Source organism: Thamnophis elegans, chromosome 6, assembly GCF_009769535.1.
Source record: "Thamnophis elegans isolate rThaEle1 chromosome 6, rThaEle1.pri, whole genome shotgun sequence".
Classification (NCBI taxonomy): domain Eukaryota; kingdom Metazoa; phylum Chordata; class Lepidosauria; order Squamata; family Colubridae; genus Thamnophis; species Thamnophis elegans.
In genome coordinates this window covers 79,390,776-79,417,110 of record NC_045546.1, presented here as the reverse complement: position 1 = coordinate 79,417,110, position 26,335 = coordinate 79,390,776, and the positions used below count along the sequence as shown (strand labels likewise).

General features: G+C 42.6%; 1 protein-coding gene across 1 annotated transcript in view; it reads left to right on the top strand.

The window, feature by feature from the left end:
• Positions 1 to 731: 731 nt before the first annotated feature.
• CTNND2 (catenin delta 2) overlaps positions 732 to 26,335 on the top strand; it is a 256,541-nt gene continuing 230,937 nt past the window's right edge. Inside the window, 1 exon segment of the mRNA XM_032219498.1 lies at positions 732 to 1,208. Within this exon segment, the coding sequence (XP_032075389.1) occupies positions 824 to 1,208 (385 nt within the window). The 5' untranslated portion in view covers positions 732 to 823.

The window sequence follows — 26,335 nt, the reverse complement described above, 5'->3', positions numbered from 1 at the left end:
ACTATTCTCAAGATCCTCTTGGGGGAGAAAATTGCACATTACATTTTGTGCCCCTTATGGTGTTTTACACAAATAGGATTATTATTCAGAGTATAAACTTCGCAGTGAAAGTCCATTTCTCCAAGCGTGTTTCGGGGTAGAGATGGGGGGGGGACGGGACTTGAACGCTGAATCTTTTAAACACTCGGTGACCTTGTTTCGGCTGCGGGATGCTAAAGATGTAACCGCAGTTGCCATAAGGGACACATCCGAGTGAATATAGTAGAACAGCCTTCGAGGGAAGAGGGCGAAGGTGAACTTTATTTAACAACAAACCAGAATATATGCCAAGATGCTCGAGACCTGCTTAAAGGGCGAGCAAGGAGCCCAGCCTCAAGCTATATGGCGAGGGCATTTGCGCAGTAATGAAGGGCTTATTTTCAAAGCTTGGGGGTGAAGAGTCAAAAAGCGTCTTTAATTCCGATTCTCCGGACTGGGCGGCGGGCAGGAAGGGAGGGCTGGGAGTGGACCGGCTAAAGCCGCCTCCTCCTCCTCCGTTGACCGCCTCTCGCCGGCCTGTTTTACTGACTCGCTCTCCCCGCCCCGTCCCCCTCCTCCGCAGGGCACCACCGGCCGGACTGCCCACCTCGCCACTTCGGAGCCGCCGCCGCCGCCGCTCCCGTCGCAGTCGCTGCCCCGGGAGACCTTCGCGCCCAGCCATGGCAGCGCTTTCCACTTCCCGGACACCTCCTGCTCTTCCTCCTCCTCGCAGCAGCCTCACTCGCCGGCCCTCTACTACTCCAGCTCGACGTTGCCGGCGCAGAGAGTGAGCTCGCCCCTGTCCATGCAGCAGGTGGGTTCGCCTACCAAGCTCCAGCGGGCGGGCTCCGCCTCCGAGGGCGGCGGCGGCGGCTGCTACGCCACCACGCAGCGGGTTTCCTCGCCCAAGCAGTCGCCCAGCCGGCTGGCCAAGTCGTACAGCACCAGCTCGCCCATCAACATCGTCGTCTCCTCCTCGGCGGGGCTCTCGCCTTCCCCGATCCGGGTCACCTCCCCGCCCACCATCCAGCCCAACACCTCCTCTCCCATCCATCAGCTGAGCTCCACCATCGGCACCTACGCCACGCTCTCGCCCACCAAGAGGTTGGTCCACCCTTCCGAGCAGTACAGCAAACACTCCCAGGAACTCTACGCCACGGCCACTTTGCAGAGACCCGGGAGCCTCGCAGGTGAGAGAGAATGTGCTCTTTTCTCCCCCCCCCCCCCTTGTTCAACTCTTGGAGGCGCTGAAATAGTTCTGTAATCCCGAGAACGTTTTGTCATTTGGGTTGCTCTGGTTCGGAAAGGAGGGAGGGGCGGGACGGGACGGGACGGTGATGCTTACCTTCTCCTTCCTATCCTCTGCTATTAAAAAACAAAGAACAACATTTTAGTGCTAGTGTATCAGCTAAGGCCCTCCCCAAAATACCCTAAGAAGTGAGTTGTACAATGAGGGCTATTATACTTTGAATATCTCAGTAGACTATTCTCAAGACCCTCTTGGGGGAGAAAATTACTTTAGGTGCACATCACATTTTGTGCCACTTATGGTGTTTTGCACAAATATGATTATTATTCACTTTGCAGAGACTTGGGAGCCTCGCAGGTGAGAGAGAATGTGATCTTTTCTCCCCCCTTTTTCAACTCTTGGAGGCGCTGAAATAGTTCTGTAATCCCGAGAACGTTTTGTCATTTGGATTGTTCTGATTCAGAAAGGAGGGAGGGGTGGGACGGGACGGGAGGGTGATGCTCACCTTCTCCTTCCTATCCTCTGCTATTAAAAAACAAAGAAGAACATTTTAGCGCTAGTGTATCAGCTAAGGCCCTCCCCAAAATACCCTAAGAAGTGAGTTGTACAATGAGGGCTATTATACTTTGAATATCCCAGTAGACTTTTCTCAAGACCCTCTTGGGGGAGAAAATTAGAAGACTATTCTCAAGACCCTCTTGGGGGAGAAAATTACTTTAGGTGCACATCACATTTTGTGCCACTTATGGTGTTTTGCACAAATATGATTGTTATTCACTTTGCAGAGACCAGGGAGCCTCGCAGGTGAGAGAGAATATGCTCTTTTCTCCCCCACTTTTCAACTCTTGGAGGCGCATCCTCCAAGGTCCCCGAGATTGCTCTGGTTCGGAAAGGAGGGAGGGGTGGGACGGGAGGGTGATGCTCACCTTCTCCTTCCTATCCCAAGTCCTGGCTTAAGCGATTTCCTGCTGGTAAACTCACATGTTTCAGTGTCGGATCAAATAAGTGAAGATCCCAACAGAAAATAAGCGAAGAACAAGATTGTATTCTCCTAGCCTTGCTGGGGTAGAAGTGAGGCGTTGCTGATTTCATTGGGATTTTGTTATAAAGCAAGAAGTCGATTTAGGTTTGAAATCTTTCCTGTTGACCCTTAACATTCTTTTCCTTTCTACCATATTCTTCTTGCCAGGTAGAAAAGTCCCATGGGAGAAAGTTTTTCTTTTAAATCAGAACAATATATTCCTGGAATGAAGGCACGGTTTCTTGTTTAGCTGATGCTGCATTATCTGACGGCATTGCGATGCTATGAAACAGATTTTTAGAACTATTTCTTGTTTCCATTAATATTAAGAGTGTTTGATAAGTGCTGTGGTACCCATTCCTTAGGAAACACCTGGTGGCTGTTTCTTTAAAAAAGAAACCCTTGCCATTGAAGAGTAGTTATTGATCTTGGTAATCAGATAACTAAACTGTGTTCTTTTCTGTGGGGAATTTTTGCTGTTGTAAAAACCACTTGAAAGATGCTGCTGGAACACCAGCTGTCATGCTCATGTGTTCTCTCCTCTGATTTATGTGGCTAAATGTGACATTTAAAAGAATTAGTTGGGAAGTGTTGTTTTTTTCTAATATCTGGAAGATATTCAAGTATCTCTCCTTTAAGGAAGTAGGGTAGTCAGCAATCTATTTTAGCGTTGTGCTGTGTTATTGAAAAACGAGGCAAAATTAAGAAACCGATTTGTTCTCTTAATTGTATTTTTATAATATTCCACCCTTCAAAGCGAGGAATTGTAGGCTAGACTGAGAGATGAGGGGGAAATCCTGGGAGAAATGATTGGCAAACACTTCCATAATTCTGTAAAAAGAATAAGCTATTATTCTATCACTGGGAATCAGTCTTGACTTAAGGAGAAGCCCATTTTAATTATTTACTTGTTTGCATTGCTAAGGATCTGCATTTGGTGGTTCCAGTCCTGTTGTCCAGTTCTTGAAAGGCCTGCATAATAAAAGATACATAAGACTATGAAAGATATAGAATGGTAGTTGTGGTCATGGTTACTACCAGAGAGTGCCAAATATTAAGTTCAGCAAATGGCACGTTGTTTCAATAGTCCTAACCCTTTCCTTTTCCACAGAAGTGAAGAAAGTTGAAAGAAATGTGAATGTATGTTCAGTTTGTGTCCTCCACAGCTTATAGATATAGCACTGTTCAGTGGTGGGTTTCAAACATTGTTGGAACCTACTCTGTGGGTGTGGCCTCCTTCGTGGGAGGGGCTTGCCACCCATGTGACCAGATGGGAGTGGCTTGCCGCCCATGTGACCGGATATGAAATTATGAATTAGTACTTAGGTCGGTCCAAGTAGCTATTCAGAAACTCTGGCATTGAAGCATGCAAGTCTTAAAGCTGTCAAGTTACAAGATCCTTGCCAGTGGTGGGTTTCAAATTTTTTGGGAACCTCTTCTGTAGGTGTGGCCTGCTTTCCGGGTCCACTGGTGGGAATCTCTTCTAACCGGTTCGGTAGATTTGACGAACCGGATCTACCAAATAGGTGCAAACTGGTAGGAACCCACCTCTGGCACTGTTCCTTGGTGGTGTTTCTTATGCAGGCACTACCTGATGAATGTCTAAAAATAGTGTGATTTATCTTTTGTATCATACCGTTGAATACCCATTTTGTCCCTGTTTAGCAAACAAAGGCATTGTTTGCTAAGTCTAGCAACCGATCCACTCAATAAATTACTGTTAGCTAACCTGGGGCCATAAGACTAATTTTCATGCAGCCTTTGAACTAATCTCAAAGCCAAATGCAGAAAATTGGCTCGGGCCTTTGTTAAGAGTGGTGACCTTTTCCGCAGCCTGGAGCGTGGAATGGAGAGAACACAGTTTCAGAAAGAGAAAAAAGAGGTATCTGAGAAAAAGAGCATCTATATTTAATTTTGGCTCTGGACCCAGCCACTGCCTGCTTTAATCTCACGCAACAGCAGGAAAAAATGGCCTGCATTGATAAGTGTCTTCTAAAATTGTATCTGGGAATCAGTGGTGGGTTTCAAAATTTTTTAGAACCTCTTCTGTAGGTGTGGCCTGCTTTGTTGGAGTGGCTTGCCGGCCATGTGACCGGGTGGGAGTGGCTTGTTGGCCACATGACTGGGTGGGAGTGGCTTGCCAGCCATGTGACTGGGTGGGCGTGGCCAACTTGTAAAATGTGGTGAAACTCACTTAACAATGCTCTTGCTTAGCAATCAAAATGTTGGCTCAGAAACTCATTTGAAGCACGCAAGTCTTAAAGCTGTCAAGTTACAAGACCCTTGCACCCCTAACCCTTTAGAAAAAAGCCCCAGGGGTGTTCAAACTTGACAGCTTTAGGACTTGAGGGCTTCAACTCCCAGAATTCCTCTTCCAGTCATGTTGGCTCAGAAACTCTGGCATTTGAAGCACGCAAGTCTTAAAGCTGTCAAGTTATAAGACTCTTGCGTCCCTAACCCTTTAGTAAAAAAAACCCATAGGTGTTCAAACTTGACAGCTTTAAGACTTGTGGACTTCAACTCCCAGAATTCCCCCTCTCGCTCTTCATCTTGATGATGTGCGGACGGGGCGGGGTGGGGAAGGAGCTGGAACCGGTTCTAAACGGCACTGTAGATTTGTGGAACCTCTTCTATAGAAGAGCTTAGAACTGGCAGGAACCCACCCCTGCTGGGAATGCAAGGACCCTTTCTGTTTGAGGTAGCAGTGATGGATTGAACTGGAGATTATTTGCAGTAAGATTTGCAATGTTTCAGTAAGCCGTGGGTCATTTATAATAGATTAGCCCATGTTAGACCATAAAAAGTCCTTTTTGTGGTAATTAAACAAAAAAAAGAACAACCCTGAAGCTGTAATGGCAGATTAGGCTCATCACCTTTTTTTTTGGTTCCTATTCTGCACTTCTGCACCCTCCCTTCTTCTCTGTATCTCTTCTTCTTCTGGTGTTCCTTTTTGGGCCAATGGAGGGGACCAGGTATGTCTCTTTCTTGCCAGGCAGTTCCTTCTGGGACTGCAAGGATGAAGAGAGACCAAAGCATTTGGCAAGCTAGACAGTACAGGTAGTCCTAGATTTACAATGATTCATTTAGTGACTGTTTGAAGTTACAACAACACTGGAAAAAATTGTTTATGACTGTTTTTCACACTTATCATTGCAGCATCCCCATAGTCATGTAATTAAAATTTAGGTGCCTACAATTTATTCCTGTTTATGATGGCTGTAGTGTCCTGGGGGTCATGCAATCATCTTTTGTGATCTTCTGATAAGCAAAGTCAGTGGGCACGCCAGATTCACTTAACAACCATATTGCTAACTTAACAATTGCAGTGATTCATTTAGCAACTGTGGCACAAAAGGTTGTAAAGTGGGGGGGACTCCAGTGGTGGGATATGACCGGTACTCCCTGGTACGGGCGTACCGGTGCTTGCTGGGAGCACCAGGTACCATTCTGGTACGGTGCTCTGGAGGGCCCGCCCGCCCGCTCTCCTTACCGCTATTTGAGCCGATAGGGGATTTGCGCATGCGTACGGAGCATACGGCGGTTGCACGATGCTCTGCCGAGCAGCTGGAGCATCGTGGGAGGTGGGTATGCATGCGCACGCTGCACTCGTGCTGCGCATGTGCACCTGGTGGCTGCCCTCATTTAGCAACACAAATTTTGGGCTCAATTGTGGTTGAAAGCCAAGGGCTCTCTATATTAGGAGCCGAGGTGGCGCAGTGGTTAGAGTGCAGCACTGCAGGCCACTTCAGCTGACTGCTATCTGCAGTTCAGCGGTTCTAATCTCACCGGCTCAAGGTTGACTCAGCCTTCCATCCTTCCGAGGTGGGTAAAATGAGAACCCAGACTGTGGGGGCAATATGCTGTATGCTGACTCTGTAAACCGCTTAGAGAGGGCTGAAAGCCCTATGAAGCGGTATATAAGTCTAACTGCTATTGCTATTAAAAGCAGCAACAACATTTCTATATTTTCAAATTAGAAAAAGCATGTTAGAAAAATATGACCAGTTAAACTATTCATTTGGCCCGTATTATACATTACGGATACCATAGCAGAAAATATGGGTTGGATATATTTAAAAATTTATAAATGTCACTAAAGAAGTAAACAAGAGGCAAAGATTATGTTAATACACAAAGTGGATAATATAAAAATGGCCCATGGATCATGAAAATAATTTCCTAAAAGATACTCATCTTATAAAAAAGAAAAACTAATTCCAGAGTAGATGATTATATAATTGAATCATCACCTGCATAGCAAGAACATGTGTTGTTATGGGTGTTTTTTGGGGGGTGGGGGGTGGATTGGACAGAGGAGTCTGCTAACTCAGCAGAGACATATGGGGAAAATGGAAATCAATAATTTTTAAAAACAACCCTGTTTGTTTTAAGAGAAATTACAATTTAGTTTTGGCTCTTATCCCTGCTAAAAAGTTAGAGTGTGCTTGGAATCAGACGATCTGAGTACCACTTATGCTTAAGTAGGCTGTTTAACTGCCTTTTTTGCTGTTTCTATCCACTGCATTGTATTTTGTTTTTTTTATTGGAGAGAGTTGAAAGTTTGTTTAGTGGGAGTAAATGTCAGAGACTGCATCTAAAGGACCTGTTTGTGAACATGTTTTGTTGAAGTTACTAATGAAAAACAAAACTTTAAGCATTGAATAAGTTAGCTGTAGTCGCATATCTTTTTGTGTTTGTTTTGTTAAAAAAAAAACTTGAAAGCCTTTGTAAACAGTCCTTTTCACAGCGTTTGAGAAATAGCGTTTTATTACTTCTCATCATTTTTCACATGAAAGGTTTCTTGGCTGGCTTATTTGTTGGAAAAATCACTGAGAAGACCTCCTCCTACAGACTGGCACCAATAAATACCCCACAGTCTTGTACAATTATGAATCTTTTCAACTAGGACATTTTGACACATTGCATGTTGAGTGAAATAGCCTAGAGGTGACAATAGTTGTTCTGAAAGTATAAATCAATCAAGATTAACTGAAGCTTTCTTGAATAGTGAATGACAAACTGGAGTTTATTGCTCTTTGAAAAGGTGAAGCACTCTTGTTGCTCTTTTTAATTTTTAATTCAATGTGGTTTGATGATAATACCATTTGCTTATAATATTGATCTGAGTTACTGCCACTCATCCAGTTAATTTGTTCCATAATTCCAAAATTACCCAATTCTTCGTTCAGTGTTTTGAGTGCTTCCAAAAAAGATGTAATCCATTCATGCTGTCAGAACTAAGCTGCAAAAAATCTAGAAAACTACTAAATGGGAGATAAAGATTTTTCTTGCCCAAATTAAACCTTTTGGATTCTTAGTGCTCTACATGGGGCAGCCCTTGAAGAGTATTCGGCGACTCCAGCTTGTCCAGAATGCAGCCGCGCGAGCGATTGTGGGTGCGCCTCGGTTCACCCACGTAACACCTATCCTCCGCGAGCTGCACTGGCTGCCTGTTGATCTCCGGGTACGCTTCAAGGTGCTAGTTGTCACCTACAAAGCCCTTCATAGTATTGGACCTGGGTACTTGAGAGACCGCCTACTGCCAATTACCTCCAATAGACCAATTAGATCCCACAGACTAGGCATCCTCCGAATTCCATCAGCCGGCCAGTGTCGACTGGCGACTACCTGGAGGAGAGCCTTCTCTGTGGCTGCTCCGACCCTCTGGAACGAACTCCCCATGGAGATTCGTACCCTCACCACCCTCCAGGCCTTCCGCATAGCCCTTAAAATCTGGCTGTTCCGACAGGCCTGGGGCTAAAGACTTGCTGCCCCACTTCGAATGGTATGATTGTTGTGCTTTTAACTATGTATGGTTTTTTATGTTTTTGTAACTTTGTTTGTATTTCCCCCCCTTTTGAGTTGTGAGCCGCCCTGAGTCCCTTCAGGGAAAAGGGCGGCATACAAATAAATTAAACCTTAACCTTAGCCACTCAAATCTTATCATTACGTTAAACATTATGTTGTTTCCTAAATTTTATTACTTATTCTTGAACATAGTATGTGATTCTACAGTATGGGTAAATTGGAAGAGAAAATAATAGTAATCACAAACATAACTTTTTTCAAAATAGGAAAAAAAATAAGACTTTGTTTGATTTCTGTTGTTCAAAGTGGGGAGGGGGGGTTGCTTTATATATTGTACACGCTAGAAATTCAAGTCTTGTTCATGATAGATTATGACATCTCAGGAGAGGAAAACTGAACAACCTTTTGTTATTTGTTTCTTAGTACTTTTTTTTTTAATTCCACTGACTAATGAACTCTTGAATCAAAGGATGTCTTTGTTAAATATAAAACACTTGCCAGATCTCTTCAATTAAACTCTTTAGAATCATGGTTACTAGAACTTAAAGTGGCAGGATGGGGGGGAATATATTTAAAAGAAGTATTGTAAGAAATGTTATTTTGCCTTCTTACAAAGAAGAACAGGAGTTTTCAACACACACCTTTAAAAGTGATACAATAATGTTGCTCTTCATGTGAAAAATTAGACCCTCTGTTGTTCCCTGCCCTGAAGGCAGTGATACACTTTAGCTTTCAGTAACTGCTAACTTTTTAAACCCTGAGTGATCATAGCTGCCCCTTAACTCTGAGCATCTTATCTTTCCGTCTTTCCGTTTAGTTCCGTTTAATGCTTGTGTAAGTAATGGCTATGAGTATAATTTCACAGGTTTGCCTCTTTGAAAATGCTGCCTGATAAGAAATGTATGCTGTTGTGTGTAGATATCTTTAGGCCGCTCTGATGTGGAAGATTTTGCCTTTTGTCACACTTTCCCCATAGCTGTTTAAAACAGAGAGCATGTTGCACATTGATCAGAATATAAAACATAAAGGAAAATTAAAAAAAATAATGAAAAACCAGGTGGAGGAAAAAGAGAAGAAGAGAGAGTGTGGGGGAAAGCAGAGGGCACCAACTGGTGGTCCGCAAGAAGATTTTGATGGTCCGCGGGGAACCCGGGTGGAGGAGCTGCTCTGGGATGACCAATGGGCCAGTCCCGTGGCTAGAGCTCTGAAATATGGGACCAGCCAGGCAGCTCATGGTGGGGCTGGGGATCTCTGCCATAGAGGGAGATACATGCAACTTGCAACTTTGCAGGAGGTGCAACGCCCAAGGAGTAGTGCAGCCCTCCCCCACCAGAAAGAGGTAATGGTGCTTTTGCGGCAAGTGGGGGGTTGCGGCGCAGGCAGGCCAAAGTAACAGGTGTCAGCAATCCACAGCTCTTTCATCCCCCTGTGGCTTCCTGTTGGCTAAACCCACTACTGGCTGGGCCGGCCCTCACCCTCCCCTCCCACTGACTCCTTGCCTGGCCTGAGAAGGGAAGGGTAGGGGATGGAGATTCACTCCATATTCCAGAGCAGGAGCAAAGCTTCATCTCTTGCTGGATCTTGCAGGTGTTTGTTCCAGCCATGGTTGGTGCTGTGCAACTGAGAGACGCACAACTTCCTCTCCTCCCCAAGACACTGGCTGGCCTGTGAGATGAGGGAGAGGGGAAGGGAGGGAGGGAGGGAGAGAGAGAGGAGAGAGAGAAAAGAGATGAGAGAGAAAAGATGAGAGAGAGAGAGAGAGATGATATATGAGAGAGAGAGAGAGAGAGGAGAGAGAAAAGAGAGAGAAGAAAAAGATATGAGAGAGAGGGGGAAAAGAGATGAGAGAGAAAAGAGATGAGAGAGAGAAAAGATGAGAGAGATGATATATGAGAGAGAGATATATGAGAAAGAAAAGAGAGAGAGAGAGAAAAGAGATGAGAGAGAGAAAAAAAAAGATGAGAGAGAAAAAATGAGAGAGATGATATATGAGAGAGATATATATGACAGAGAAAAGAGATGAGAGAGAAAAGAGATGAGAGAGAGAAAAAGATGAGAGAGAGAAAAGATGAGAGAGATGATATATGAGAGAGATATATATGAGAAAAAAGAGAAAAAAGAGATGAGAGAGAGAGGGAAAAGAGATGAGAGAGAAAAGAGATGAGAGAGAGAGAAAAAAAAGAGATGAGAGAGAAAAGATGAGAGAGATGATATATGAGAGAGATATATGAGAGAGAAAAGAGAGAGAAAAAAAAGATATGAGAGAGAGAGGGAAAAGAGATGAGAAAGAGAAGAGATGAGAGAGAGAGAGAAAAGATGAGAGAGAGAGAGAAAGGGAAGAGATGAGAGGGAAATGAGAGAGAAAAGAGAGAGAGAGATGAGAGATCCCAGTGTTTTGTTTTCTGTGGGAAACAAGTCCAAATGGTTCTTTGAGTGTTTAAGGTTGCAGAAACAGGCATCCAAGCTAAGTGCCTGAAGGAACCCATCCCGTCACGGGGAGTCAAGGCGCTTCAGCAAGCAGCACGCTGTGGTTATATTAATGGTCCACGGAAGTTAAAATTATGAATTTAGTGGTCCCTGGGGTCCAAAAGGTTGGTGACCCCTGGGGTAAAGGGGGAGGAAAGGCATTCCAACTCTTTTTAGCATAGTAGAAAATAATAACAAAAACCCTCAATTTTTTATGCACAGAAATATATATACTAGCCATTTCTATAACAATGTAATGTATATATATACTTTCTATGGATGTTGGTAATTCACAGTGGATGTTGGATTCTGTGGATGTTGGGAATTCATGATGAGGACCTCATCAATATAAAAAAAGGTATGTTATTTAGTTGAAAATATTTTATTTGTATTTATCTTTGTGATGATTTTATTTGCGGTCCTATCTTTCCCCAAGGATATCTATTCATTGTACTAGGTCTGATAAAGTGGGGGCACTTTGAATGTTCCTTCCTTCAAATATTGCCATTTAGTGGGAGCTGGGTATCTCTTCCTGCCTTTGGAAAGCTCTCCTCCCTGTTAGGCAAGCCACAAAAACTCGGCTTTACCCATAAGGCATTAGGGTAGCATGAGGCTGGAACCCAATAAGGTTTTCTTATGAAAGTGTAGGTGTGCATGGCAATTTGAGGATGCTTTCCTGTTTTTATTTTACATAGAGAGAGACATTTATAGTTGTTTGTGAGTGGCCTGTTAGGATAGCTGTTGTGGCCCAGCAAGGAGCCGTTGGAGCTGACTCCGACAGTGAGGGGCCCTATGAGTCGGCTCTGGAGGATGTGGAGGAGCCTGGACAGGGTTCCGACTCCGAGCAGGGCGCAGAGAGGCTGGTTGGCCACCAGGAGGCGCCTGAGCCTTGGACCAGTGGGGAGAAGACAAGGGAGAGTGATCCGGACGCCAGCAGTGAGTTGTTCCTGGATGCCCAGCACCGAAGAGCTAATAGGCATCAGGAACAGTTGCGCAGTTACAGGAGGTAATTGCACTCAACTGGTGGTCATTAGGCTCTTCTCCAGACTATAAAAGGACTGCTTGTGCACACGCCCCTTTTGCAGAAGTCAACGCAGGAACTAATGTTGGAGAACATTATGGTGAGCTTGGCAGGCTGGATTGCTGCCAAGCCTTATCTGTGCTGGATTGCTGCCCAAGTTTGTCTGTGCCGGTTTGCTGCCAAGGACCTGTCTGTCTGTTAATTAAATGCCGTAACTTATCTTTGGCTCGGAGTGTTTTGGTGTGGGACGAGGGGGGTCAGAACAGATAGCTATATAAACTTTTTAATAATTGCATACATAAAAATAAGTATACTGTTCATGGGATCTTGGTATAGAAAATCATTATTTATTGAATAAGGAATGATAAGCCTGTGATCCATCCCCTTTCGTCAGACACGAGTTTTGAGCCAAGGTGGCGCAGTGGTTAAATGCAGCACTGCAGGCTACTGCTAGATCAGCAGGTCAGCGGTTCAAATCTCACTGGCTCAGGGTTGACTCAGCCTTCCATCCTTCCGAGGTGGGTAAAATGAGGACCCAGATTGTTGGGGGCAATATGCTGACTCTCTGTAAACCGCTTAGAGAGGCCTGAAAGGCCTATGAAGCGGTATATAAGTCTACTGCTAAGTCTACTGCTATTGATATCTTAGTTTCATAAACCAGTTTTCTATTTTATCTACAGCAAGTCATAGGATTTAATGTCATGTTTACGGATTGGCTTCTAATTTCACTTGGTAAACTAACATTAAACTTCTTCTGTTTCTCTGAAGCAAAATGGAAAACTGGTTTATACTAGAGGATGGCATTTCTACCTTCTCTGATTTAATCCATGTAGTCCTTGACTTACAGCACTTCACTTAACAACTGTGGCAAGAAAAGTTGTAAAATAGGGGAAAACTCACAACAAATGTTTCGCTTAGCAACATAAATTTTGAGCTCGATGATGATTGTAACTCGAGGACTGCCTGTATTTGCATTCCCCCCCCGCCACATCTCTTGTTCTGTTGGTTGCGATGTTTGATGCTGACCTAAAACCGTTATCAAGAATAGACTTGAAATATATATGTAGTTTTAAAAAGCAAAACAACACTGTAAATATGAAACCAGGAAACGAGAAATCATTATATTCCTTGAAATAAATATTTCATGTGATCTGAGCAAGGGCTGGCTTTTAAGATATTTGTTTGATATTCCTGGGTTATACTTTTAGTGCTGGAACTGTTGTCAGCTGAATAAAATATAGTATATGGTTTGGCTTTAAAATATGCATTATCTCCGTTTTACTGTCCTGTAAATAAACTCTTCGTTGCCTTTCCTATTATCATTCTGGGACTCATTTCTACAAGTTTGGGAATGTTTGTTTGTTTTGAAGATGAACTAGATTTAATGCCCCATACTTTATAACATTATTTGTCTGGTTTCTTGGTCAAGATTTATTTGGAGTTTGTTTACACAGAGGAAAGTTTTTGTTTTCTTTTTTCTTTGCAATGTAAGACTTGGACGTTTTCTTTCATCCCCACACAAATTCAAAAAGAAATTGGTCATTTCTGGTACAAGAGCTGGTTTCATAAAGTTGTTAATTGTGGTACTGCCAATTTTCACATGGTTTTCCTTTTGTCTCTAAACCCTCAGGTAGACAAGTGTGTATTTGTTCTTTTGGAGAGCTGTTTGGAAATGGAATTGCACTCCCACTATACACAAGCACATCCAGTAACAAAAAAATTCAATGAAACAGTCAAGGAGTTTGTCTCAATTATTGAAGACATATTTGTCAGAGAAAAGATTACTTGGTTGGATAGCCTGTCACATGAGAGTTTAATTGAAAATGTGGTTAATGTTAAGGAACAATTGCACATGTCCTCTGTAAAGTAAATTATCATCCTAATACTTTTTATTGCAAACTGGGGAAGAATACTAAAGTGTATTCACATTGAGTGAGACAGGCTATAAATTTCCTTGAATTTCCATCCTACAGTATCTGTCGGGCAAAGAGGCAGATACTTAGTGGAGGAAAAGTCCAGTTATGGGACTATCAGGTTACCTGAAGCCAGTGGTGGGTTTCAAAAAAATTTTGAACCGACTCTGTGGGTGTGGCCACCTTTGTGGGAGTGGCTTGCTGGCCATGTGACCTGGTGGGAGTGGCTTGCCGGCCATATGTTTTCTCTCTCTCTCTCTCTCTCTCTCTCTCTCTCTCTCTCTCTCCTTCCTTTTGTCTCTCTATCCCTTTTTCCTTTTTTTCTTTCATCTCTCTCACTTTTTCTTTTTTCTTTTTTCCTTTCTTTCTTCCTTCCTTCCCCCCCCCCCTCTCTCTCTCTGTCAGTGGTGGGTTTCAAAAAATTTTGGAACCTCTTCTGGAGGTGTGGCCTGCTTTCTGCTGGAACCTCTTCTAACCGGTTCGGTAGATTTGACGAACCGGTTCTACCGAACTGGTGCGAACTGGTAGGAACTCACCTCTGCCTGAAGCAAGACACTGGCAACTTGTTTAACAATGATCAGGATTACAATTTCTGTTAACTATAGTTAATGCTTGGTTACTAGATGAAGACCGTCCTTTCATAATGAGGAGTAAGACATAGGCAAATATAATTGTTGGGTTTCTTGTCCATCTGGAGCTCTGTTATTGCTACAGAAGCCTTCAGCCTTGCCAGCTGCAGAGGAAGAAATAGGCTGAGGTGTGTGAGGCCTGGCTGCAACTAGTAGTAGGGCAGCTCCACCATACCCCATCCCCAGCCTAGCTTATTTTTTTTCCCCATAAAGTTTTTTTTATTTTTCATTTTCATAACATATAATCACATGTATACTATTACATAGCCAATGTCATATTGTATTATTAAATGTTTACATCAATTCATCTTATCATCCGTGACCCGACAAAAGGATGAACGACAAAACCGTGCCGACTAAAGCTGGCTGAGGAACTCTGGGAGTTGAAGTCCACAGGTCTTAAAGTTACCAAGGTTGGAGACCACTGGTCTAAAAGGTTTGACATCACTGAAATAGACTATTGAACCCTTTTCAGTCAGGATTCATTCTGGGAAATCTCATTCATATTCTAATTGTGGACAGGAGGCCATTTGGCAAATGTAAACCCAAAAAACCCCCCAAAACCTAGTAGAATGAGCAAGCATTGGGAAAATAAATCTCAATGTCTGCTTGGGTACTTAACGCCACAGGGTATTTTATTCCCAGACTTGGCTTGAAGAACAGTTAGTATTGTGATCCATCTCCCTTTCCAGACTTCTTGTCCACCAAAAGTGCCAAATTTTGAACGTTTGCATCATCTTTGCGACAGGTCAAAACTTCTGTCCGTGGCGTGTTTTTTTAATTGTAGTGCTTTCAGATTTGATGCCAAACTTTTACTAGAGAAGATCTTAGTGTTCATAAAGCCCTGGTATGCATGCTTGAAACCATCTAGTCTAGCGTGGCTCAGAATTTCATAAATGCCATGGAATTCTTTCACAAAAAAGAGTGATCGTACCCTGGATATGTTTTTTTTTTTTTCATTTGTATAGGTAAGTAAAGATCTAAAAAAATGGGGATCTAATGTATAGTCACAGAAAGAAAAGTTCTTAAACTCATGGTTAAAAGATAAATAAATGTAGCAGATTATCTTTTTTATGGTATCTAAATTAGTCATTTTGACCATACACTGTATTATTACCTGTTTATAGATAGCCATTCATAGCAAGGCTGCAAGAGAACATAATTTTAATTCAGTCTGCTAATAAGATGTGTTTAATCCTTTCTTGCGGTAACAAAATGTTATGACAGTTTTCTGTGTACATATCCAGAAAGACTTCTTGCAGAGAATAATGCAGCATTATCTGAGTTATAAATTAGGGATATAAAGTAATGCTGCGATCATTTTGAACTGGATATTGTTTAGTTGCTAAATAATATTTTCTGCTGCTACAGGCGGAAAATATAACTTTTGGGAGAACGAAAATCTAATTAACTGACATAAATTGATTAGATCTTCTACTTTAATCCCCTCTTGTTCATATTAATCCTTTAGCTAAATTTGGTTGTTTTCATGTGCAGTGTTTCTAAATGACAATATGTAGATATTGAGAGAAATATACAAAGACCAGTTCTTGGTTGAGTTTTCTGATTCTAATAGTCATGAAACTGTTTTTTTTTCCCCCCTGTGCATCGCTTGGAGAGTCCAAGCGACGGGTTAAATCAGTCTGGTTGCCCTGGGACTGAAGAATCTTTTTCCTTGGCCACGCCTCCTGGTGTTACTTGGGCCCAGAATTTTTCCTCAGTCTGTCCGTTCAGGAGAGCTCCAGAGTAATTTATTTGGCTTCCCTTTTTCCTTAATTTGTTCTTTCCCATAACTAACAGTTTAATTGTCTCCCCTTTTTGCTTCACGTCGTTTGAATTCCTCTAGAAACTTGGAGGTAGGCGTGGTGGGGGGGTGCTCCGCTTGCCGCGCCGCCTTTGGACGGCAGCGGAGAGCTACCACACTTGCTTTAAAACATGGCAGGAGCGGCGAGGCTTCCGCCAGCTGCCAGTGTTCCCCTTTTAGTTGAAATTTGTTATTTTTGCGATTTTCTCGCCCTTTGGACGGCGCAGCCTGCCGCAGAGGAGTGCACGGCCGTTTCAAATCAGGCGGCCGCCATCTTTACCTCCTTCTTCTCCCTTGCACTGGAGCGGCGGCCAATTGGGAGGGCCTAAATTTGTGCCTTTTCTCCCATTGGTGTTCCCGCTGAGCCACGCTTCTGCAGATAGCCGCAGGGTGGTTAGCTGGCCTTGATCGGGTCACCGGCTGGGTGACTTCCACCCACAGCGTTTCCCCAAGCAGCGCTGGCGTCTTGGCCACCTTGGCTACACCGGCACAGGGAGGATTTTTAAGTAATTTTTTTTGCATTTTATCCACTGATTCTCCCTGATCTATCTGCCTGGTCTTGTAGCCTTGGCTGCTTTTCCACCTTTTCACCTCCCGACGAGTGGCTGGATTCATTGGATTCATTGCAGAGCCCCAGTTTTACTCCTATGGATTTTTTCCCCCATAAACTGTTCCTGCTTCCACAATACCTGCGCGTCATCTGATCCAGCACCAGCCACCAGAGTCTCCTTCATCTCCTGACCTGTATCTCCTGACCTGTATTGGCCTCTTGTCTGAAGTCTGTGCCATCAGGCCATGGAGCATCCTGGCCCATCTGACTCCCCTGATGGTAGACCAGGCCCCTCTCAAGCCCCTAGCAAGGGAACCTGTGTAGACAGGGGCAAGGGGGTAAGGAAGGGCAGGGTGGCCAGTCAGGATAGCCATCCCTATAAGGCGCCTTCCGTGATGGTGACTAGGGATGCAGAGAGGTGGCAGCAGGCTCTTGACAAACAATTCGAGAAGGCCCAACGCCAGGCTGTGAGGGAGTGCGCTCAGCCTACCCCTCCTGTTGGGACAGTCATTCCACCGCTCCCAAGGGGGGATCACCTGTCTGTAATTTATGAGGAAGTGGACTCCCAGGACCTCTCCCCAGATAGGTCTTCTGCTGAACCAGGCTCTCCTGCCTTCTCGTGTGTTTCTGAGTCAGGGCCCACCCCCGAGGACCCTAACCCTGGGGGGGGGCTCACTGATCCCATCTTTGCTCGGCATGTTCCTCCTCCTTCCAGGGACCCTGTTGGTTCGGACTCTGCCATAGCTCAGGAACCTGTGACTGCAGTTGATTCTCTACTGGAATTGTAACAAGGTGGGGGAGGTTGAGAAAATGTGAAATGTAAGCTTTCCCTAATTTTTATAACCTTACAGATATTCTGATCTTTTATGAATAATACCATCTTTAAATTTGGTTTGCTTATAAAATCATTGGTCAGTCTAGAACAAATCTGTACAGCATGCAACCCACCAGTATTTTTTTAAAAATATATACTTGCTGGCACCAAGAAGGATTTACTGGTACTGCTGCCCCAAAAGATGCCCTGGCAAGCATTTTCAATGCCTCTGGGCCTCACTGCCACCATCAGCTCCAATACTACCTCTGCTCCACTGCCTGCTGAATATTTGATTGGCTTTCAATTATTTATAATTGATCAATGTGATGGCTCCTATCCATTGTGCAGGCCTGCTGTAGAAGATGACTTTTACTAAGACCTGGATAGAGAAAGTGCAGCTGTTTTTGCCGCCTTCAAGGCATGGGTGGGTGGCATTGTTTATAGAAGCTTTAGATCATTGTTTAATCAATTACAAAGAAACTTTCATTCATGAGATGTAATCTGTAGTTCACACTCTTCAAACAACTAAGTCTTCTGTAAGCCCTTTTCTGGACTACAGAATCTTAGTAGGAGGAGTATACAAGTGCATGATTCAGATCGTGACCCATCAAAACTGCGCTCGACTAAACCGTGCCTGATTAAACCGCATCACTGATGTCATCAACAGGGCGACAACAGCCAGCACGGAGAAAGAAGGGCGCTTTAAATAGCGCTTTGAAAGCAAGCCGATTCAACTTAAGGTAAGGGTTAGCTTTAGGGTTAGCTTTAGGGTTAGGTTAAGGGTTAGGTTTAGGGTTAGGTTAAGGGTTAGGGTTAGGTTAAGGGTTAGGGTTAGGCTTAGGTTTAGGTTTAGGATTAGGTTTAGGGGGGTTAGGTTTAGGTTTAGGGGTTAATTTTAGGTTTAGGGTTTACAGCGTGCTTCTGTCTCCGCGCTTTTGTCACCCTGTTGATGACATCAGTGACACGGTTTAGTCGGACGCGGTTTAGTCAAGTGCGGTTTTGTGGTGGAACCATCACGATCAATTGGCAATGTATCCAGACCCACATTTTACCCTAGTTATTCCTTCTCCTCCTCAATATCTTTGTTTTCTTGATCTACTAGGACTTGGTTTGGTGGGCACTATACTGTTCTTCATTTTAGAAGTCCGACATTTGTGTAAGTTTGTATAGTGTACTGTTCTGTCTTTCCTGATAGATTTCTTGACAATTACAATGGTATAGTAGAGGGCTGTCAAACTTGATTTCATTGAGGGCGGCATCAGGGTTGTGTTTGAACTCAGGGTTGGGATGAGTGGGCATGGCCAGGATGGGCGGGCCAGTTCAATGTCCTGCAGCCGGCGTGAGGCCCTCCCGAGCTCCGTTTTCTTTGACAGAGGGCTGCAGGAGGCTGTCGCAGCCAAAAACAGAGCTTGTGAGGGCTGCACGCAGCCCTCCCGAGCTCCATTTTTGCTGGCAGAGGCACTGCGGGCTAGTTAGTCCTTAGTTGTTTCCAGTGTGGCCCCAAGGGCCAGATTTAAGCACCCTATGGGCCAGATTCAGCCATTGTGCCTTGCGTTTGACACCCCTGGTATAGTAGCTCTGGGCTACTATAGTATAATAGCTCTCTCCAAATCATCCTTTCTCTGCTAGGCTCATTTAAATTTCCCGGCTTCCAAAATATTTTCAAACTGCAAGATTATTTGGCCATATATGATCAACACCAACACATTCCCATCAGCATTACTGCAGGCAGCTTTGTCAACTCGTAAGCTGATTGTCCTTACAAATCTGTGAGATTTTCCTATCAGAAAAGTTGATGTTGTAGTATGGGCCTGTCAAACTGGTGGCCCGTGGGCTGGATACACCCCGTGCGGGCCACACTCACCCTGGCTCTGCAAAAGCAAAAATCATTCCAATGCATCACAATCCGGCCCACGATGTGATCGGGTTTGACACCCCTGTTGTAGGTACAATAATATAAGAATAGACAGCAGTAACCTCCAATTCAGAAATATATTACAGAGCTGAGATGGCGCAGTGGTTAAATGTAGAATTGCAGGCTACTTCAGTTCGGCTGTTCAAATCTCACCGGCTCAGGGTTGACTCAACCTTCCATCCTTCCGAGGTGGGTAAAATGAGGACCCGGATTGTTGTTGGGGGCAATATGCTGACTCTGTAAACCGCTTAGAGAGGGCTGAAAGCCCTATGAAGCGGTATAGAAGTCTAACTATTGCTTACTATTTAATAGCATACTGTACTATTCTTTTTGGCCATTAAAGCTTTAAAAGAAATAGTCCTTTCTTAGAAATCTTACTGCACTAAGATAAAAAAGAAAGTTTATTCCTTATTAAAGAGAGACCAGAACACAACATAATGTTATTAATTTGCATTATTTATATAGCTGGTCATCTTACATACTGATTTTAGGTGGGTTGCAATAAAAAAAGATAAAATGCATACAAAAAAACAAAATTTCCAACACGTAGCAGCCAAGCATAGGAAACAACTACCAATGTAACTAGGAGACAGACTCAATCACAGGTCTTAGAATAGTCCACTGTTTGTGAAAAAAGGCCACTGAAGTTGATAAGGAATAAAGCTGCAATTGTGAAATCAAGCTGCTTTAATTTCATTAAACTCAAACAAGATATAAACAACCTGTCAAGAGAACTACAGACTATAGATGACTCAGTTTTGCAAAACAAATGTCTTTTGTGATCATTTGAAGATGACTTCTTTTGGCTGCTAGAATGCCAAACACGTTTTGTGTGTGTGTGGTTGTGAAAATATTGGGACTTTTTTGCTCTTGACACAGCTCCAAATCAAAGCAAAGCATGCAAAAGATACTACAAAAACACATTCGTTTCTGCTTTTCATTTTTCTTTACTGACATCTAGAATATTCTTGTCTTTCTGATTTTTTGAAAAAGAAATACTGGTGATTCAAAGTTTCAAAGTTCAAAGTTTAAGGAATTTATATGCCACCCAATCCCGAAGGACTCCAGGCGGCTGACATAAAAACAACTCTAAAAAGAATACTAAAAAATTAAAATAGAGAGGGAAAGCAGGTTAAAAAGACACATCATGCACTCAATCTTAGTAGGGCTGGACCTCATTCATGAGGTCAACAGCCCCAGGCCTGCCGGAATAGCCAGGTCTTAGTAGACTTTCGGAAGGCCGAGAGAGTGGGGAGGGTCCGGATCTCTGGGGGGTAGATCGTTCCATAGGGCCAGGACAGCTACAGAGAAGGCCCTACCCCGAGGAGCCGCCAGACGACATTGTCTAGTCAACGGCACACGGAGAAGGCCCATCCTGTGTGATCTTATCGCACGTTGGGGGGTACGTGGCAGAAGACGGTCTCGTAGATATCCGGGTCCTAAGCCATGTAGGGCTTTAAAGGTGATATCCAGCAACCCCTACTGTTACTTATTAATAACAATAATAGGGAAGGCTTTCTTAACTACTAACATTTTCATTTTGGTTACGGTGAATAATTAATGAATCAAGAATCCTGTAGCAATTGCAACCACATAAGAGTGTTGATAATTTAGACCGGCAACCAAAATAAAAATGATATTATTACATAGCCACCTAGTGGGGATCATGGCCTCCCTTCATAGCTGCAGCTGTGGCGCTGAGATGAAACAGTAAAAAAAAAAAAAAACCAGCATAATTCTTTGATTATTTGGAGCCATCCTGTTCATCAAAGAAGTTTCATGTCTAAGATTTATAAGGCTTTAAAACAGAATTAAGGGGGGTGTTGAAAGAAATGTCCTTCTGGGTTCAGCTCCAAGTGGGGAAGAAGACACTGGAGACATGGAGGCTGCTTGGAAAGATGGTTTATTGGTGGACAGGACCACATGGCTTGAGCCCTGAACAGAAAAGGTGATCACATGCTTCAATGTTGGTGGAGAAGAAGAGAAGGGCTGAGGAAGGGGCTTGCTAGGCTTTTTATACCCTGTTTAGTCCCACCTCTCTGTTTCCTGTTCCTGTATAAGAAATGTATTCTGATTGGTTGTCAGACTCCCATGGTGACATGCAGGGGGCTACTCTCTAGGCTGTTTTGAATCCAGGTATGAGTTCTCAGATGCCATGTGGAGAGTTGAGTCAAAGGCCAATATTATCATGCCTTTCTGTAGCTGCTGCTGAAGTCTTTATTATGTAAAGTGGGCTAGCCTGGCTAGTCTTAATGGGCCTATTGACAAAGTGGGGGTGGGCAGGAAGCCACAGGCAACTATTCTGTCTTTTAAAACATGCTTCTTTTCACATCCAGAGAAACATTCTGCCTTTTCAATATTTCCTAGGATATTTCATTTTTTCTGGGGGAGGGCTGGATGATAACTTCCCACAAGGGGATAGCATCTTATTTCAAAATTTTCTAGCAAATGGGGTACAATGGCAAGTGAAATACATTGTATAGCTGAAGCAAATCAGGCAATGAAGCATATTCTAAAATAGCTATTTGGGTGGTTGTTATTTTTGCTTTTTTATCAAAAGATGACATATTTGAGATACATGCTTGTAAGCCTTATTTCTATATTAAAAGTTAGTATTGCCAATATAGGGGGCAAAAACAACAGATGACCATTATATGGCAGGAAAGACATACCGAAAATTCTTTGATGAAATGGGATGACTATCCATATTTTTGCAACCAAGAGCTAACGGTCCTATTACAGCTTTTAGTTATATTTTGCTTAAATAAAAGATGCTCATGGGGAAGAAGAGGCAAGGCGTATTATAGACAATTGTTACATTAACTCCATGACATTCTAAGGTTTGGTGTGATGTTCTGGATACCGAAAACATCATAAAATGCTGGAAACAAAAATATTGTGAGATGTTATTATATGTGTGTATGTGTGTGTGTGTGTATGTATGTATGTATGTATATATGTATGTATGTATATGTGTGTGTGTGTGTTGTTGTTGTTGTATTTGTGCTGATAAATAAATAAATCAGCACAAATACAACACAAAATGTAACAAAGGGAACAGTAAAATATTGGGCTTTCTGTCTGGATGGTCTCTTGTGACGAGCCGATGGACAAAGAATGGAAGCAATTAGATATAGATTAGATAGATAGAGCTAGAGATAGATAGATAGATAGATAGATAGATAGATAGATAGATAGATAGATAGATAGATAGATAGATAGATAGATAGATGGAGAAAGATAGATAGATAGATGATAGATAGATAGATAGATAGATAGATAGATGATAGATAGATAGATAGATAGATAGATAGATAGATAGATAGATAGATAGATATAGATATTAGATATATACACACAGACACACACACACACAAACAAACAAACAAACAACCAGTGGTGGGATTCAAATAATTTAACAACCGCTTCTCTGCCCTAATGACCAGCTGGGTAGGCGGGGCTCAGTGGTCATGTGACTGGGTGAGCGTGGTCAACTCAACATCACTCACATCGATAGGCGCTTCGTCTTAGCTGTTACAATGCAATAAGGGTTAACCGGAGAGGCAGTTTCTGTAAGCAAGTCAATAAAGATTAGGCTAGAAACAACACTAGAAAGTTTCCTTCCTGCCTTCCTTACAGGATTAGCCCTGGAAAGTGGAGAAAAACAAAAGGAGATTTCTTCCAACAACCGGTTCTCCGAACTACTTAGAAAGTTACCAACCGGTTCTCCCGAATAGGTGCGAACCGGTTGAATCCCACCACTGCACACAAGATATGTGTACATATATGTGACAGTTGTGGAGGTCAGCAAGTTTCAGCTGGATGTGTTGCCTCAGCACGCCAGAAGCTTAACAGAAGGTGCTCTCTTTATTCTGTGACAAGTAGGGCAGGGCTGTTCAATCTTTTTATAGCCTTATAGCTTTATAGCTATATTGAGGAGTTTAGAAAGAGAGTGAGCAAAAACTGTTCTGTAGCAGGTGCCAGCTTTAACTACTTAGGGGGAAATTATGATGCCAAAGGAGGGGTTGATTTGCAAGCCGTTTCACAGCAGTAATTCATTTCCAGAATCAAAAAATATATATATCCTTAATTTAGCAGTAGGAAAACATTTGTGATATGTACAGGACAAGTTCTTCTTTGTTGCCCTTTTGGCATTAATAATAGAGTATTTTTAACAAGGCTTTATACAACATATGATTAATATTTTATTGCCACAAGCTTGGGATGGATTGAGGCGAGAGGTGATAATATTCAAGGTGTGTATCAGTTTTTACCATATGGCTCGACATATTTTAGAGCTTCAGTTAGCCATCTGCCACATTAACATTTTTACAATACAATTGCATTTTTGTGTATTTGAGTTTAGTGCTGTGTGTGTTCAGATGTTAGCACCCTAGGGTGTTAACATATTGCAGACATTATTCTGTCATCTACTTAAATAATGACATCAAGAAGATATAGCTGGGTACTAGAGATTAATTCTTCATCTTAAAATGAAATGGCTCTGTTAATATAAGTACAGTACATGGCTTCAGACCCTTGTTAAGTTTATTTGCACACAATAACTGATTCAGTACAAGTTACAACTGGAAAATATAATTATTTCAACATAATTTTAGCTCTTTTTATAACATACATACTGTAATTCTTAGACATACATTCTTTGTTTGCCTTGCTGTGACTAAAATGTCTAGCAATAAAGTAAAAAAAAATACATTTTTTCTCTTGTTCCATGAAATATATTAGGTTCTTGTTGTGACTCAGCAGTTCTGCTGAGAGTCTTTTCGGGATAAAGATTCATTAGGCAGCTGGGAGTGGTTAGAAGCAAGTTGGGAGATAAAATGAGGGATGCTGCCACGCCCTAGTTGCTGGAGTCAACGTTCCTTCCTGTGTTCCGTGTTTGGTAAAACATTGTTTGATTACTAATTGTGATTTATGCCTGTTACACTTGGACAAGTGCTTTGGTGTTTCATGTAAAACTGATCCGTGGAGACGGTGGAAGAACTGCAGCGTTTGTAAGAGCTTTTGTTTTGAATTCTTATCAGAGATTTATGTTTATGTTATTTTCTGGACTCAAAGCCAGTTTGAACTGAAAACTGATAAAGAAAAGTCCTTTTAAGTTTGTCTGCCTGCGTTTGTCAACGAGCCGTGCAGGGGGGGGGGGGCAGAACAGGTTCTGAATGTCAAAGTGGCTTGGCTAGAAAGAAGACATGTCTTAAGTGGTAGAAATGGATGATCTGGATCCTTTCCTGTCAGGATTCAGGCTTAGTCATGGATTAAAATTATCATAAATTACTCTTGATTACTTTTGTCAGAGGTTAAGAGAAGGAGTGTATCTTTTTGGTCATTTTAGGTGTCTTGGTAGAGTTCAGTACAATCAGCCATGGTATCCTGGTGAACCATCTAAAAATGTTGGGAGTTGGGAGAATCTGTATCTTTTGTGATTCTATTTCTATCTGAGAAGAGGGGGAATTGAATCATGAAAGACCATAGCAATTGAAGCCATAGCTGCTCCTGTGTCTTATGCCACAGGATTTGATAATTCTTTACTATGTTATTTAAGAGCCAAGGTGGCGCAGTGGTTAAATGCAGCACTGCAGGCTACTGCTAGATCAGCAGGTCAGCGGTTCAAATCTCACCGGCTCAGGGTTGACTCAGCCTTCCATCCTTCCGAGGTGGGTAAAATGAGGACCCAGATTGTTGGGGGCAATATGCTGACTCTCTGTAAACCGCTTAGAGAGGCCTGAAAGGCCTATGAAGCGGTATATAAGTCTACTGCTATTGCTAAGTCTACTGCTATTGCTATTAACATTTTGAGAGGGGACACAATGAGTTTTTTTCATGTGAGACTTAGGGAAAATGGACTATTTGGAAAGTCTTCTCTGTCACGATTCCCAACCTTTGAACTCTGCCATGGAGATTCATAGAACTCCTTCATTCTTGATGCTTTGTAATATGCTTAATGACTTCAATCTTATGGTGGGTTGATTATTATTATTTTACTATATGCTGTTTTTAGGGGTTTATTCCATTGTACAGTTCCCAGAATTTCCAGATTGACTTGGGTTACAAAAACAGAAAATAAAATTTAAAACTTGCATATATTTATTTTATCAGAAAAGGCAGACAAGATGCTACAAGCTATGCAAAATATCTCTTCTTTCACATATATTATATGTGTAGAAATCTTTTAAATGTTTACATATGTAGAAGTTCATGTTTGTGCGCATACCAATTGAAAAAAATGAAGTATTTAACAGAACTGTATATTTGGGCATGAAGAAAAACAATATTAGCCTCTTAAGTTCAATAGTTTTCTGTTGTGGCTCGGTAGGAGCCTTTGGAGCTGCTATCAGACTCTGACACAGAAACCTCCTGTGAGTGGTTTCAGGATGCTCACAGGAGAGGATATCAAGCAGCTGTGGCTCGTTGAGGATCTCCTCCTGTGGATAAAAGACTGATGGTGCCACGCCCTAGTTGCAGAAGTCAACGTTCTCCGTTCGTGTGTAACCATTGAGAAAAGCATTTGGATAAGTGTCTTGATTTATGCAATTCTGTTTGGTATTAGTTTGAGTGAAGACTTTTTGCCAGAGCCTTTTATCTGTGTTTATTTTGGGCTCGCAGCCAGCTCGAGACAGGACTGATAAAGACATTCCTTTGCAAGCTTCATTTGGCTTTCGTTTCTGAATGAACAAGGTGGGGGTCAGAACAGTTTTTTAACATAACATACACCTAGTATTATTACTTGCATGTATAGTCTTATTTTTTTTTTCCTTCACAAAATCTTACCCAGTCAACACACTGGCCAGCCCAAGTACATAAAAGTAGATTGTTGGATGTGTTCCTAGATCTAATACTCATTTCACAAAAGGTTCTTACAAATCTGTTGAACCTCACTATTAAGATGTTAATTGTAAAAATAAATCCACTGCCCCTCCATAACGTTTAAGGAGATAGCCCAACATAAATTTCAAGGAATTTACGCTTAAAAACCTGTACATAAAGATTGCGGAACACAGTTTGAAATCACCTTAGTTTCTGCCAGGCAGCTGCTTTCAATCATATCCATTACTGAGCCTCATGGCATGCGTTATACCACCTGGTGGGGTTCATAGTTTACATTGTTG